General features: G+C 44.5%; 1 protein-coding gene across 1 annotated transcript in view; it reads left to right on the top strand.

The window, feature by feature from the left end:
* Positions 1–78: 78 nt before the first annotated feature.
* The window catches only part of LOC311132816 (uncharacterized protein), a gene marked incomplete at its 5' end in the record, with an annotated part of 38,514 nt that continues 24,708 nt past the window's right edge, over positions 79–13,884 (top strand). The window contains 2 exons of the mRNA XM_084166159.1: positions 79–192; positions 1,811–1,936. Of these exons, the coding sequence (XP_084022285.1) occupies positions 79–192; positions 1,811–1,936 (240 nt within the window). The remainder of the gene's footprint in view (positions 193–1,810; positions 1,937–13,884) is intronic.

Below are 13,884 nucleotides of genomic sequence, written 5' to 3'. Positions count from 1 at the left end.
ACTTGGCTGTCCTGCACCCTTTATCTCCCCCCCTTCCTATATCTTTGAGGTCAAAAAGCCCCAAAAACCTTCGTAGAAATGGAGGCAGTCAAGAAGAAGATGCTTATGTTGAAGCTGGATAAGGAGAATGCTCTGGACGCGGCAGAACAAGCCGATACCGACAAGAAGGCAGCCGAGGAGAGGAGCAAGCAGGTGGGCCAACAACATTAGAGAGAGTGAGGGGGGGCCCTCTATCATGGATGGGGACATGGGCACCTATAGGCTGCTACTACTACCCCAGGGAGCAAAACTGGTTGCAATGACGTCATTCTGTCATTTTTTGTACGTCATGGTCAGGTTGTATATTTATTGTACAAGGATGTTTTTTCAGACGTATTTTTAGTGACCAGAAAAAGACGTGTGTGTGTGTGTCATAAATTGCATCCTAGTCCCTATATATTGCACTACTTTTGACCTGAGCCCTGTTTGTATTGTCTGTACAAGTGGAAATCCAATTAACCATCAGAAAATGTCATTATGACGTCCCATGCCAACTTTTTCCCACTGGGACAGGGATGGGGAGTGGAAGTCTTGAAAGGTGAAATGGCTTATATGTTTCCATGATGTGGCTGTGTTATTGGAAATGGTCAGGGGTAGTCATCTGCTTAGATATAACTTGGTTGCAACCCCTAGGCCTGTCATTGTTAAAAGTTAGAGTTAAAAAATAATTGTTCAAACAGATGTGAAATGTTAAACCAATATTGCAATATACTAGTTAGTGAAAGAGTCATCTCACCTGCTTTTCTAGATGTGTTTGTAACAGATGTGTGTGTGTGTGTGTGTGTGTGTATATATATATATATATATATATATATATATATATATATATATATATATATATATATATATATATATATATATATATATATACTTTAATTTGTAAGGGTTTTCTTTTACATTCCAGTGATTTAATGTATTATTCTTGAAAATGAGGTATTAAGTTCATGACATTACTATAAATACTAGAGGTTAGGATATGGTTAAGAATAGGACCGAGTTAACTAGACTTAACAACTGAATCCAAAGTGACACCTGTCCAGGAAAAAAAAGACAACTGGAAAATTCAAAACCATGCCAAGACAACTTGATAGAAACGTTAGACCATATTTCTCTCATTAGCAAGGCCAGACAGGCTGTCCGTCAAGGCTGGAGTGGTTTAACTAGTGATCTCTCCACTGAGAAATTGCAAAAGGCTATACACTAGGATCCTTTCACTGAGTGATTGTTAGGGGATGTTACCATCCAGAGGGAGTATTTATATCTAGATGGCGTTGAAGTGGAACCACGCCAGGCCTGTCATCAGGCTTTAGGTTACTTGTGACAGGAGGACAGGTGAGGCGGCTGCAGAGATGGGTTCAAATAGTACTTTTTTTTTTGCTTGCCTGGTGCAATGGAGCCAATGGAAAAGTCCCAAAAGTGCAAAACCGGCCCATTTGCCACCCCAGAAAAGCTCAATCAAACACTCAAAGTATTTGAAAGAAGAAAAATACTATTTGAACACAGGCCTGGGTGACAGTCAAGATGCCTTGATGAACGGCAATGGACAAGGTTATGAGGCTATCAGTTAACAAATACTATTTTCACACTAATGAGCCGAGCTTTACTGTGCTGGCCTGGTTATGTATCCACCATAGTTGCTTGAACCGTGCTGGAAAGGTCAAGGTGAAAAGAAAATGTCAGGGTCAGCCCAGTACGATTCAGGTCTGCACCATAGTGTGAAAAGTGTGCAAATCTCTCTCTCTCTCTCTCTCTTTCTCTCTCTCTCTCTCAGCACGAGGATGAGTTGCTGCAGATGCAAAAGAAGCTGAAGGGAACTGAGGATGAGCTGGACAAATACTCTGAGGCCTTGAAGGATGCCCAGGAGAAGTTGGAGGTTGCGGACAAGAAGGCTGCAGATGTAAGTGTGTTGTGTTCTTCCTAGGTCTTACATTAAGTATTACGAGGACAATAAAATTGCTGACCCTGGACCAGTGGTTAGGTGCAACTTCTACCAACTCAGCTCCAGATAAGTAAACTTTCCTGAGACCTAAAGACGTGTGTTAGCTCCAAGAACTGATGCCTAGGCTATTTGTTACGTGGGTTAACATGGTCTTAAGTAGCAGGGACGATCCTGGTTTGACACCAGGCCGGTCACATTGGTGCCATGACATAGATGCTGGGGTTGCTTTGGAAATTATGATAAGTTCGAAGAGGTGTTGTGGAATTGGTCCAGTGATCATCATCAACAGAAGAGGGTGTAGAATAGGTCTAGCCAGATGCCTTAGTAAGTCCCGAAGTTATAACAGGCTACAGATACGAGCTTTGAACCTGGAGCAATGCAGGTTCTGGGCAGGTACCCATTAAACATTTAGTAAGCTTGAAGGCACCAAAAGCCTCATACCTGCTTATATTACATACTGTATGACAAAGCAAACACACTTGTGCTCTTAAAAGACAATCTGCTGTTACAGGGTTAGACAGGTTTATATATTTTATTTTACCCGTTAAGTTGACTGAGAACACATTCTCATTTACAGGGGAGAGGAATGAGCCCATTGGAAGCTGGGGAAAACTAGGTGGCCATGGTATGAGGGCTAGATTGGGAATTTAGCCAAGACACAGGGGTTAATACCCCTACTCTTACGAGAAGTGCCATAGGATCTTTAGTGACCACAGAGTCAGGACACCCGTTTAACGTCCCATCCGAAAGACGGCACCCTGCACAGGGCAATGTCCCCAATCACTGCTCTGGGGCATTGTGATATTTTATTTTAGACCAGAGGAAAGACTGCCTCCTACTGGCCCTCCAACACCACTTCCAGCAGCATCTGGTCTCTCATCCAGGGACCAACCAGGACCAACCCTGCTTAGCTTCAGAGGCAAGCCAGCAGTTGGATGCAGGGTGGTATGCTGACCACAGGAGGTTAAACCTGGTGCCTGGTGTCTCCCCTCCCTCCCATTCTTCTCATTCCCTCTGATCACCCATCCACAGCTGTTTCATCCCCCTATTCTGACCATTATGTCATCCAGTCAAGCTATGACTATCACACTAACCATGCTACCATTTTAGGGACAATAACCATCGATATATTCACTAGGGGACCAGGCTTTTGTTCCAGCCCAGCACTAACACACCTGATTTAACTAATCAATAAGCCCTTGAGTTGAATCAGGAGTGCTAGTGCTAAGCTAAAACAAAGCTTGCACACCCTGTGGGTCCAAAGGAATAGGATTGAAGAACACTGGATCTAGTTGCTGTTATGTTACTAGCGATAGAAAGACAAGACACTAACCATCTCCAAAGTCATCAGACTTTTTGAGCAACAGATAATATAACCATTCCGATTTTCTGAACAACACATGACATTTGGATTCACGAGCCATAGTGCCTTTACCCATACATTGCCAAAGAGGGCCTGTTTTAGTTCGGTCAAGGAGTATGTGAAAACCACAAAGCCATGCCTGTTTCTGGGATTTCTCTTTAGTAGCAGTTCATTTCGAGCAGTAAACCGCTGGAGTTAGGGGTTAACTCTAGTGCTAGGAAGCTTACATATAATTCAAAGGTTTGGTTTTCATGCTCATTTTGGATAGTGCACACATGCTTTACTATCTGAACGCTCCCCAAAGAATGGAATAGAATATAATAGACCTTTATTGTCCATTTGCACAGATATTGTTATTTTTGCTGTGACAGTACCCAACAGACACACCACACACAAACACGACAGGCTGGGAGCAGCACAGGGTCAGCCACAGAGCGCCGCCCCTGGAGAAGTTTGGGGGTTAAGGGCTTTGCTCAAGGGCACAGTTGCTGTAGATGGCATTTTAGTTATTGAGGCCAGCAATCCTCCGGTTGCCAGCTCACTTTTTCCAGTCAGCACTGGGATTTGAACCGGCAAACTTCCCATTACCAACCTGCCTCTCTAACCTTGAGGCTATCACAGCCAAGATATATATATATATATATAACACAAACAGCAGCTGCCATCATAATCGTTTGCCTCAATAGGGAGAATGCATGGAGTGACCATGTTGAAATAGCAGAGGGGCTTAGGTGTGTGTGTTGCAGTAAATAGGTAGTGTGGTGCCTTGGAGTGATGATTACCCAATGACTCGTATGGTTTACAACCAGCCAAGGTCATTACGGGTGTTATGTGCTCGTCTGGTCAGTCTGCCCTACACTGTCTGTACAGTTATGTGGCAAAATCATGTGACTGTGTGTGTGTGAGCTTACACATTACGAGTTTCAAGTCGTTTAGTGGTCTGAAAGGGGAAAGATGGGGCATAACAGAAATACCAGAGGGGGATGTACAGCTGCCTCATAGGAGAAGACAATGGGACAAACTTACTAAATGCAAAAAACATTAAACTTTATATATACACTCACCTCCGTATGTATTTGGACAGTGAAGCTACATTTTTACTCAAGCATTTTGATTTGAGTTCAAATGTTTCATATGAGGCGACAGTACAGAATGTCACCTTTTTATTTTTGGGTATTTTCATACATTTACCTTATAGAAATGAAAGCACTTTATATATCTAGTCCCCCAATTTGAAGACGCGATAAGTATTTGGACAAATTTCACTCATACTGTATTAAAGTAGTCAAAAGTGTAGTATTTGGTCACATATTCCTAGCACACAATGTCTACATCAAGCTTGTGACTCTACAAACTTGATGGATTTGCAGTTTGTTTTGGTTGTGTTTCAGATTGTTTGAATAATGGTGAATAATGTATTATATAATTTTTGAGTAAATTCTATTGTAAATAAGAATAGAAGATGTTTCTGAACACTTCTACATTAATGCGGATGCTACCTTGATTACGGATAATCATGAATGAATCATGAATTATGAATAATGACGATCATACCCCCAAAATCATGAATAAAGATCATACCCCCAAAAAAATGCTAACCTCCCATGTTATTGGTAATGGTGAGAAGTTAGCATGTTTTGTTGTAGCCTCTGAACGGCATCTCACTCGAAATTAATCATGATTCATTCATGATTTTTCTTAATCATGGAATTATTAGGATTCATTTAAAAGTGTTCAGAAACACTCCAGTCATCACTCACCATTCAGTAACTATTGGGCAAAGCATAACACAACCAAAAGAGTCACAAGCTTAATATAGTCATTGCGTGCAAGAAATATGGCACCAAATACTATGCTTTTGGCTACTTTGATACATAAGTGAATTTGTCCAAATACCTATGATTTCTTCACATGGGTGGGACCAGATATATAAAGTGCTTTCATTTCGAAACAGTAAAACAGATATGTATGAAAATCCCTCAAATAAAAGGTGACATTCTGTACTGTCGCCTCATGAAACATTTGATCTGAAATCCAAAATGCTGGAGTACAGAGCCAAATGTACAGTTTTTGCTTCACTGTCCATACGAAGGGGAGTGTACTTTTGCCTGGCTACCCAGACTCCTTGCTCTGGCCAAACGCTACACCACACCCACGGACGTTAGTTTTTTCTCCGCAATGAGTCTGGATCTGAGTACCTACACCAAATGCGAACACATTCGGGGCAGTCTGATTGTTCCAGAAACCGATAGGTTGGGCCAGAGCCAGAACACACGTGGGTAAAGCAGCGGTTTGAAAATTAGCCATTGCCGTTGATACTCTGATTGGTTAGAGACGATCCAATCGCTAATGACTTTGTTTTGTACAACTCCCCTCGTGCCCCTCGTCACCAGAAATGACTGCAATGATGGCATCCTCAGACTAAATAAAGTATGTAGCGAACGACAGAGCAGCAGAAGAATTTAGCTTGCACTGTCAGGCTAAGTGTACTATACCCTTTCATCCTATTACTTCTCTTCTTAATATTGATTTACCCTTTTTTTCCTACCTTCTACCTATCTTAATAACATGTATTTCTATATTAGGTGGGCCCCCACCTTCTTTCCCCTCTAGCTGGTTATGTCCTAAATATCTCCCCCAGAATAGAATAATTGTTTCATAGAGACAACTAGATCAACGTGAAGCAATAGTGTCAAAGATATTAGTGAAGGGCATTTATCCCTGCAGTGTAACCAGATCTCTCCAAACAGTGCTCTGCTGTGTGTGTGTGTTTATGACTATCTGTGTGCTTTTTTTTCTGTGGTCCTTTTGCGTGTGCGATGTGTGTGGTTGTCTGTGTGTGTGTGTGTGTCCTTTCCAGTGTCATTGAGTCTCCGAGGAGTCAGACAGAGTTCTAAACTGTTGGGACAGACCTCTCTTTGACTTAAGTGGCCTGTCTGCCTCTCTCCACATGCTCGGGATTAGCATCATAATAAACCACGCTAAAGGACAGTTTTATGACTGCCTGAGTGTGCCTAGCTCCTTATGCTCTTGTACTAAATCACAGGCACCCAGCTTTCAGCAAGAGGGTAAAGAGCAACTCAATCTTCACACATTAAGGAGCTCTCAAAGCTCCGCTCTTTCAGCAGCGCTACTTAGCCAGCAGCTAACGGCTAAAAACAAATGTGCATTCAACTCCTGCTGAAGGCATAGTTTAGCATCCAGTTTTTCCCCCCCTTTCTCTGTCAAAACACAAATCATTCTTCACATTGTTTACTTTTCATGTCTTAATTTCAGTCTTCAGAAAAAAATCCTGAAATAGCCTTTTTGTTCGCCAATTTTTGGCAACCCTAGGTCTAGGAAATGTAGCCTAAATGTTTCCTAGACCCTTAAAATGGTCCACACACTGAAACAGATGTGAAGAATGCGCAACAGCGCCTCTTCCCCCCCCAGGAGGTTAAAAAGATTTGGCATGGGCCCTCAAATCCTCAAAAAGTTATACAGCTGCACCATTGAGAGAATCTTGACTGGCTGCATCACTGCTCGTTATGGCAACTGCACCGCCCTCGCTACAGAGGGTGGTACGGACAGCCCAGTACATCACTAGCTCCGAGCTCCCTGCCATCCAGGACCTCTATATCAGGAAGGCCTGGAAAATTGTTAAAGACTCCAGCCACAAACTATTTTCTCTGCTTCCGCACGGCAAGCGGTACTGAAGCATCAAGTCTGACACCAACAGCTCCTGAACAGTTTCTATCCCCAAGCCATAAGACTGCTAAATAGCTAACAAAATGGCTACATGGACTATCTGCATTGACCCTTCTATAATTTTGGGGGGTCTCTATGCATACACACACACACTTAATTTGCTCACACACACAACATGCACACCAGTGGCTGTTTAACGCCGGGCCGTTTAAGATCAGGGAGGACGATTTGTTTTTCTATGAACATGGCCTTATTTCTATTACAGCATATTGGATGACTGTCATTCATATTCCATTCGCCCAGCACAATGTAATATCGATAGGTTTAGGCTACTACATGATACTCGAATTTGACCTATACCCATCATGAGGTTGCTACAACAGCCTATAAATGAAACTTTATAAAGTAGATGCACAGGTCAAGAGACAAATTGGACTAATCAAGGTGACAGACAGTAACACATTCAATACCGCCTTGCACACTCTTGCCTGCATCTAGCTGATCTGGGGTGTAATCATTAGTCCAAACAGTTGCAACTAAAATTAGAGTTTCTATTGGACAAATTCAGATAGGTCCATCCTCGTTTGTTTCTGTTTAAAGGAACGTTTTGCTACAGAATTGGCGGAATGAATACACCCGCACACACAGTTCACTTTCATAGCAGCCACATGCATCATCACTTTGTTCGTTGAATAATTCCTTCTCGCATCTAAGTGCTCTCCTCCTCTCACCTTTTCCCTTCGCTTGTGGACTTCAGTGCACAACATCGGTCTGTGACAAGGCGAAAAAACGACTAAAGCCAAACCTTCATACCATAACCACTAATCGCTACACAGCCTCCATCGTCACCATATTAGCTAACGCCGTAGTCAACATAGCTACTAGAACTAAAGCGTTAGTAAACCCACTCTCCCACAATCCAATCCATGTGTACAATCACGCAATACAGTGTACAGCAAACAGTTTAGCAGTTCCACCCCAGTGGCAATAAATGCATAAAACCGAAAGCTTACCTTCACTTGGAAGAGTTGCAGTGTAGGATAACCTTAGCCAGCTAGCTAACATAAATAGCATTCCTCAGGTTGTTGAGTAGGCTAAATTAGCTGCATTAGCTAGCTAAGTAAGTGAAAGGTAAACTAGGAAGAAGAAGAAAATACAATGAAATATAGCTAGCTCTCTCTGCTGCTTCTCCTTAGTTTTTTAATAAATTAATTTGTTCAAAACTGTTCAACTATTGTCTTTCTCTCTCTTTGAGTCAACTACTCACCACACTTTATGCACTGCAGTGCTAGCTAGCTGTAGCTTATGCTTTCAGTACTAGATTAATTATCTGATCCTTTGATTGGATGGACGACATGTCAGTTCATGCTGCAAGAGCTCTGATAGGCTGGATGATGTCCTCCGGAAGTTGTCATAATTACTGTATAAGTCTATGGAAGGGGGTGAGAACCATGAGCCTACTAGGTTTTGTATTGTACCCAGAGGAGGACGGAAGATAGCTGTCCTCCGGCTACACCATGGCACTACCCTACAGAGTGCTTTTGAGGCTACTGTAGACCTTCATTGCAAAACAGTGTGTTTTAATCAGTTATTTGGTAACGTGAATATATTTAGTAAAGTTTTATCTAAAAATGATAACTTTTAATGTTTCACTATTTTACATTTTCATTTAATTCACTGAGTAGGATGGTCCTCCCCTTCCTCCTCTGGGGAGCCTCCACAGACGCACACACATACATACTGACTACACACACGCACTCGCATACAATCATCATACATACTGCTGCTACTCTGTTTATCATATATCCTGATGCCTAGTCACCTTACCCCTATACATATCTGTAAGGGTTGGTGCGAGGTGTGACCCAGGTGCGGTGCAGGTTAGACAGTAGGCAGAGATGGTGAAACAAGGAACTTTACTGATGGTCCTGAAGCCAGGATACAAAATAACGGATTTTACACGAAAAAGAAAGGCGGAGCAAATAAGACTCCAAAAAACAGGCAGAATACGAAATACTAACTATGACTGAAATAATAAATAAACAGGGAGAACACTTCTCACGTACCTGTCCATACGACCCGCGATCAGACACTGATTAGTACTGCTTGGCATAGTGAAACTAACAGAGAAAACTGAGCAAGGGAACACGGGGAAGTGAGGGCATAAGTACACAGGTGAATCAGAGAGACAAACGGCATGACTTGGTACTCGTAATGCCCACTGGGTGTGTTAAACGCTGTCTTCCACTCGTCCCCCTCCCGAATCCTCACCAGGTTGTAGGCATTAAGTAAGTCCAGCTTGGTGAAGACCCGGGCTCCCTGCAACGACTCGGATTCCGTCGTCATCAGGGGGAGTGGGTAGCGGTTCTTAACGATGATGTCGTTGAGCGCCCGGTTATCAATGCACGGCCGCTGCTCACCGTCCTTTTTCCCACGAAGAAGAAGCCCGCGCCCGCGGGTGAGGTAGAGGGACGGATGTGACCCTCGTCGATATACTCCCTCGTGGCCAGCATCTCCGGCCGGGACAAGGAAAACAGTCGCCCTTGTGTGGGCATGGCGCCCGGCAGGAGATCGATAGCACCGTCGTATGGCCTAAGAGGAGGTAGGCCCTTGGCACGCCTCTTACTAAACACCTACCCCAGATCACAATACGCCCGGGGAACGCCTGCCAGGTCTGGGCCGGTGACGGAGTCTGTAGCTGCCGTCCTCCCGATGGCAACCGCCGCTAGGGCGGTAGGCGGTTCGGAGTGCGGGACCTGGGGAAGAGGTGAGGACTAGTAGGTGGTCTGGGACGGTGGTTTGGGCTGATGAGTGGTCGGTGGAGACCGGAACAGGACGGGGGCAGCGCCTCCCTCCAGGATGAGCCGCCCCTTGGACCAGTTTGTGGGCAACCAGCCAGGGGTGCCCGAGGACGAGGGGACACTCAGGAGAGTCCACAATTAAAAACTGGATATCCTCCCATAGCCCCCCCGCCGCCCGGACACGCACGGGAACAGTGCGCCGAGTGATGAAGCCCGACCCCAACGGCTGGCCGTCCAGGCCCATGACCGGAACCGGCTCGGAGAGGGAGAGTAACGGAACGCTCCACCCTTGGGCCTGCCCCACGTCCATCAGGTTTCCCCAGAATCCACCAGTGCATGCGCCCGACGCGCAGCGCGGGCCCACTGAACCCTGAAGGGGAGAAGAGTCTCTGGAGTTGGGGTTTCGGTTCCGGCTCGCTAGCACCCCTCCCAATACTAGCGAGCCCTCCCATTTCCCGGCTTCTCCGGGCATGATTCACAGTGGTGACCTGTCTGGTCGCAGTACAGGCAACATCCCTGGCGCAGACCCCTCTGCCTCTCCATCCTGGACAAGCGCGCCGCACCCAGCTGCTTAGCCTCCTCCTGAGGCGTCTGCTCCCTGAATCGGCGGAAAGCCTCCGGGCTGATAGGGGGACGCGGAGGCACGCCTTGCATCATGCCTCTCTCGTGCTCCCTCTCACGACGCCGATTGTCTACCCGCACCAAGAGGTTGACGAGGCTGTCCAGTCACTCAGGCAGCTCCCTGAAGGAGAGTTCGTCCTACATCCCCTCCGATAGCCCCTGAGCATAAAGGACGACCAGGGCGGCCTCCTCCCATCCTGCCTCTCGAGCCCGGGTCCGGAACTCCACGGAGTAGTCCGCTACCGAACGGTCACCCTGCTGACAGGCTGTGAGCCGCCTCCCGGCCTCATGCCCCGACACCACCAGAGAGGTGTCGAACACCTTGCGTAGCTCCCGGGTGAACAGGTAGGAATCGGAGCACACCAGAGTTTGGCTCTCCCACTCCGCGGTAGCCCAGGAAAGGGCCCGACCCGTCAAGAGTGATAATGTAGGCCACCCGGCCCTGCTCCATCGGGAAGGAGGAGGGTTGTAGGCTGAATATCAGGGAACACTGGGTGAGGAATTCCCTGCAGCCCTCTGGACGTCCGTCGTACCTCTCCGGAGGTGGTAGGTAGGGTTCCCGCAATGTCGCAGGCGAGACTGGAGACGCCGCTGCCGCGGCTTCTGTTCCGCCGGCTGCCGGTGCTGGTCGGGTGTCCACCCGGCTCTGCACGGCGATCGTCAGCTGATGATCTTCTGCGGTCGTGCTGGTTCAGCATGGCTCCCTGCGTTGCCAATGTGCTATGATACTGTGCTGCCTCCGCTGGGTCCATAGTTGCTCAGTTTTCTGTAAGGGTTGGTGTGAGGTGTGACCCAGGTGCGATGCAGGTTAGACAGTAGGCAGAGATGGTGAAACAAGGAACTTTACTGATGGTCCCGAAGCCAGGATACAAAATAACGGACTTTACACGAAAAAGAAAGGCGTAGCAAATAAGACTCCAAAAAACAGGCAGACAACCAAAAATATGAAATACTAACTATGACTGAAATAATAAACAGGGAGAACACTTCTCACGTACCTGTCCATACGTCACTCGATCAGACACTGATCAGTACTGCTTGGCATAGTGAAACTCGCAGAGAAAACTGAGCAAGGGAACACAGGGAAGTGAGGGCATAAATACACAGGTGAATCAGATAGACACAGGTGACACCAATAGGAAGATGATTAGTCCCAACTGTGAGTGAGGAGGTGCCTAAGGTTGTCGGAGGATGACACCTAGTGGGTCGCTCCGGAACTGCAACCCCTTCCTGTAACACATATCTAATCATACCACTCCAGTATCCCTGCACATTGTAAATATGGTATTGGCACTGACCCTGGAACTGACCATGTATATAGCTTACTTACTTTTTTGTTCCACTTGACTTTTTAAAATGTATTTACTTATTTTATAGTACTACTGATATTGATTACTGGATTGTTGGGAAAGAGCAAGCAGGAAATGCATTTCACTGTACTTGTGCATGTGACAATTAAACTTGAAATGTGAAAATAGACTTACAGTTACAAACTTAGTTATACATCTAATTAGACCTACTCATACAATTAACATTTCACAGTTATGTAAATTGATAGGGATACTCTGGCCATAGCAATGCAGAATCACTGACCACATTTACATGCACACCAAATATTCAGTTATTTTTCGGGATACTGAAGTATTCTGTGTTTGAGTTGACTCATATAAACATCATATCCCGTTTACAATAACCCGAAAAAGCTTGTATCCACGTTATGAGATCCCCGGATAAGATGCTTAGGATATGCTGATCTAAGATGGGATACTGTGGCATGTAAAAGTCTTGTCCCGTTTACTGTTGTTTTTCGCGGTCTGCGCAGGCTCACTTTCACATATTATGGGCGTTGTGGTGATTGTTTTCATCTGCTTGTCAATCAAATCACTTAAAAAAGTAATCTACCGGCACAGTTCGATCCACCATAATAATTCCATAATAAATTAGCCTACTATAATTAATTTACTATCATTTAAATTAAGTTTCTGCTTATTATTTTCCTAAATTTGGTAGGTCATTATAATTTCCGACATTTCGTAGGCCATTTGTTTGTCAACTATAGTTTGATACATGCAGATTCTCTTCTGTCATAACGTGTTGCCCCTAAAGACTAAATAATGTAGAATAATGTCTGACATCGATAGAAGGAACGCATTAGTAATCTAGTTAACACTGGCAAAGTTGTCTGTTTCGTTTAGGGACCGGGAAGAAAATGCAATAACTCCAAAACAGTGGAAAGGTTGTTCCTGTGCAAAATGTCCAAATGCCATGAGTTTGACCGGTTTTAAGGAAATTAAAAGCTGATAAAACGACGAAACACGCTTCCGATAAGACTTCAGCTCGTCTTGGTTGCATATGTTATGTGGTTGAAATACTGTCTGCTTGCATAACGTTGTCAAAAAATATACATTACACATGCATTCGTATTTTCTCAAGAGATGCTGAAAGAAATAAATAATATTTATCCACTCCTGTTACCGAGACAAAATTAACATTTGTTGTATAATTTCACTGCAAGAAATGAATAATTCTGTAGGAGATAATATTATATGCTACATGTGAGAGGTTATAGGCCTACAGTACAGTCAGTGTCCATATTTCAGTTACTATTCCATTTAACCCATATTAATTTAAATTAGGAATATTCTGTTTAATCATGGATACAGGGATACTCATTAGCGGGATATCAAAGGTGCATGTAAACAGTTTATCCCGAATAAGCCCATAAACGGGATATGAGCTACTATTCGAAATGCAGGTAAACGTGGTCAATGTGCAGACACACTCAGTCAACGTCTAAAGATGGCTCACAGTGCCAATCATGTGGTCTGGGGCGACACTTGGTGTCACAACTGGAAGTACAAGTGGACAATCAATCCACCTACTGAGACCATTCACATGAGGGAACGACAAGATCGTGTTCGTTAGGCACCAAACGGAAGAAAGCAAGGAGGGACTAACTGGAGTTGACCAATAAGAAACGCTTTTTTTCCTTTTTCTGTTGGAAAATGTTTTAAATTGCGTGCCCTAATAAACACAATCCCGGTAGTGAGAGACAGGAAAGGAGGGCCATGAAATGCAACATGATGACTACAGCAGGAATTCTCAATACTCTGCATCTCAAGGCCTGTTTGAAACACAGCTGCCTTCACAGCTCTGTTCATTCACTGAAATAGAAGAGTTCAATTCCATTCAAAACACTTTCTTTATCGCAAAAGGAAATATTATTTTGGGCATAATTGAAATATTAGCCATGCCTGCTGTTTTCATTAAAACGTCTGTCTTTTAACCCATCTATAAACCAACATTTAACAAGACAAGGTGCATTTTCTTGTTTTATATCACACTGAATTTACTGATGGTTCACAAGTAGTGACTTGATTTGTGTGTGTGTGTTCTGGTGCATGTCTCAGCATCCTCCAGTTGTTGTGCAACAT

The sequence above is a fragment of the Coregonus lavaretus genome, assembly GCF_964263955.1.
Source record: "Coregonus lavaretus genome assembly, chromosome: 7".
Classification (NCBI taxonomy): Eukaryota; Metazoa; Chordata; class Actinopteri; order Salmoniformes; family Salmonidae; genus Coregonus; species Coregonus lavaretus.
The sequence above is the reverse complement of the archived record's forward strand: the minus strand, read 5'-3'. Positions and strand labels throughout refer to the sequence as shown.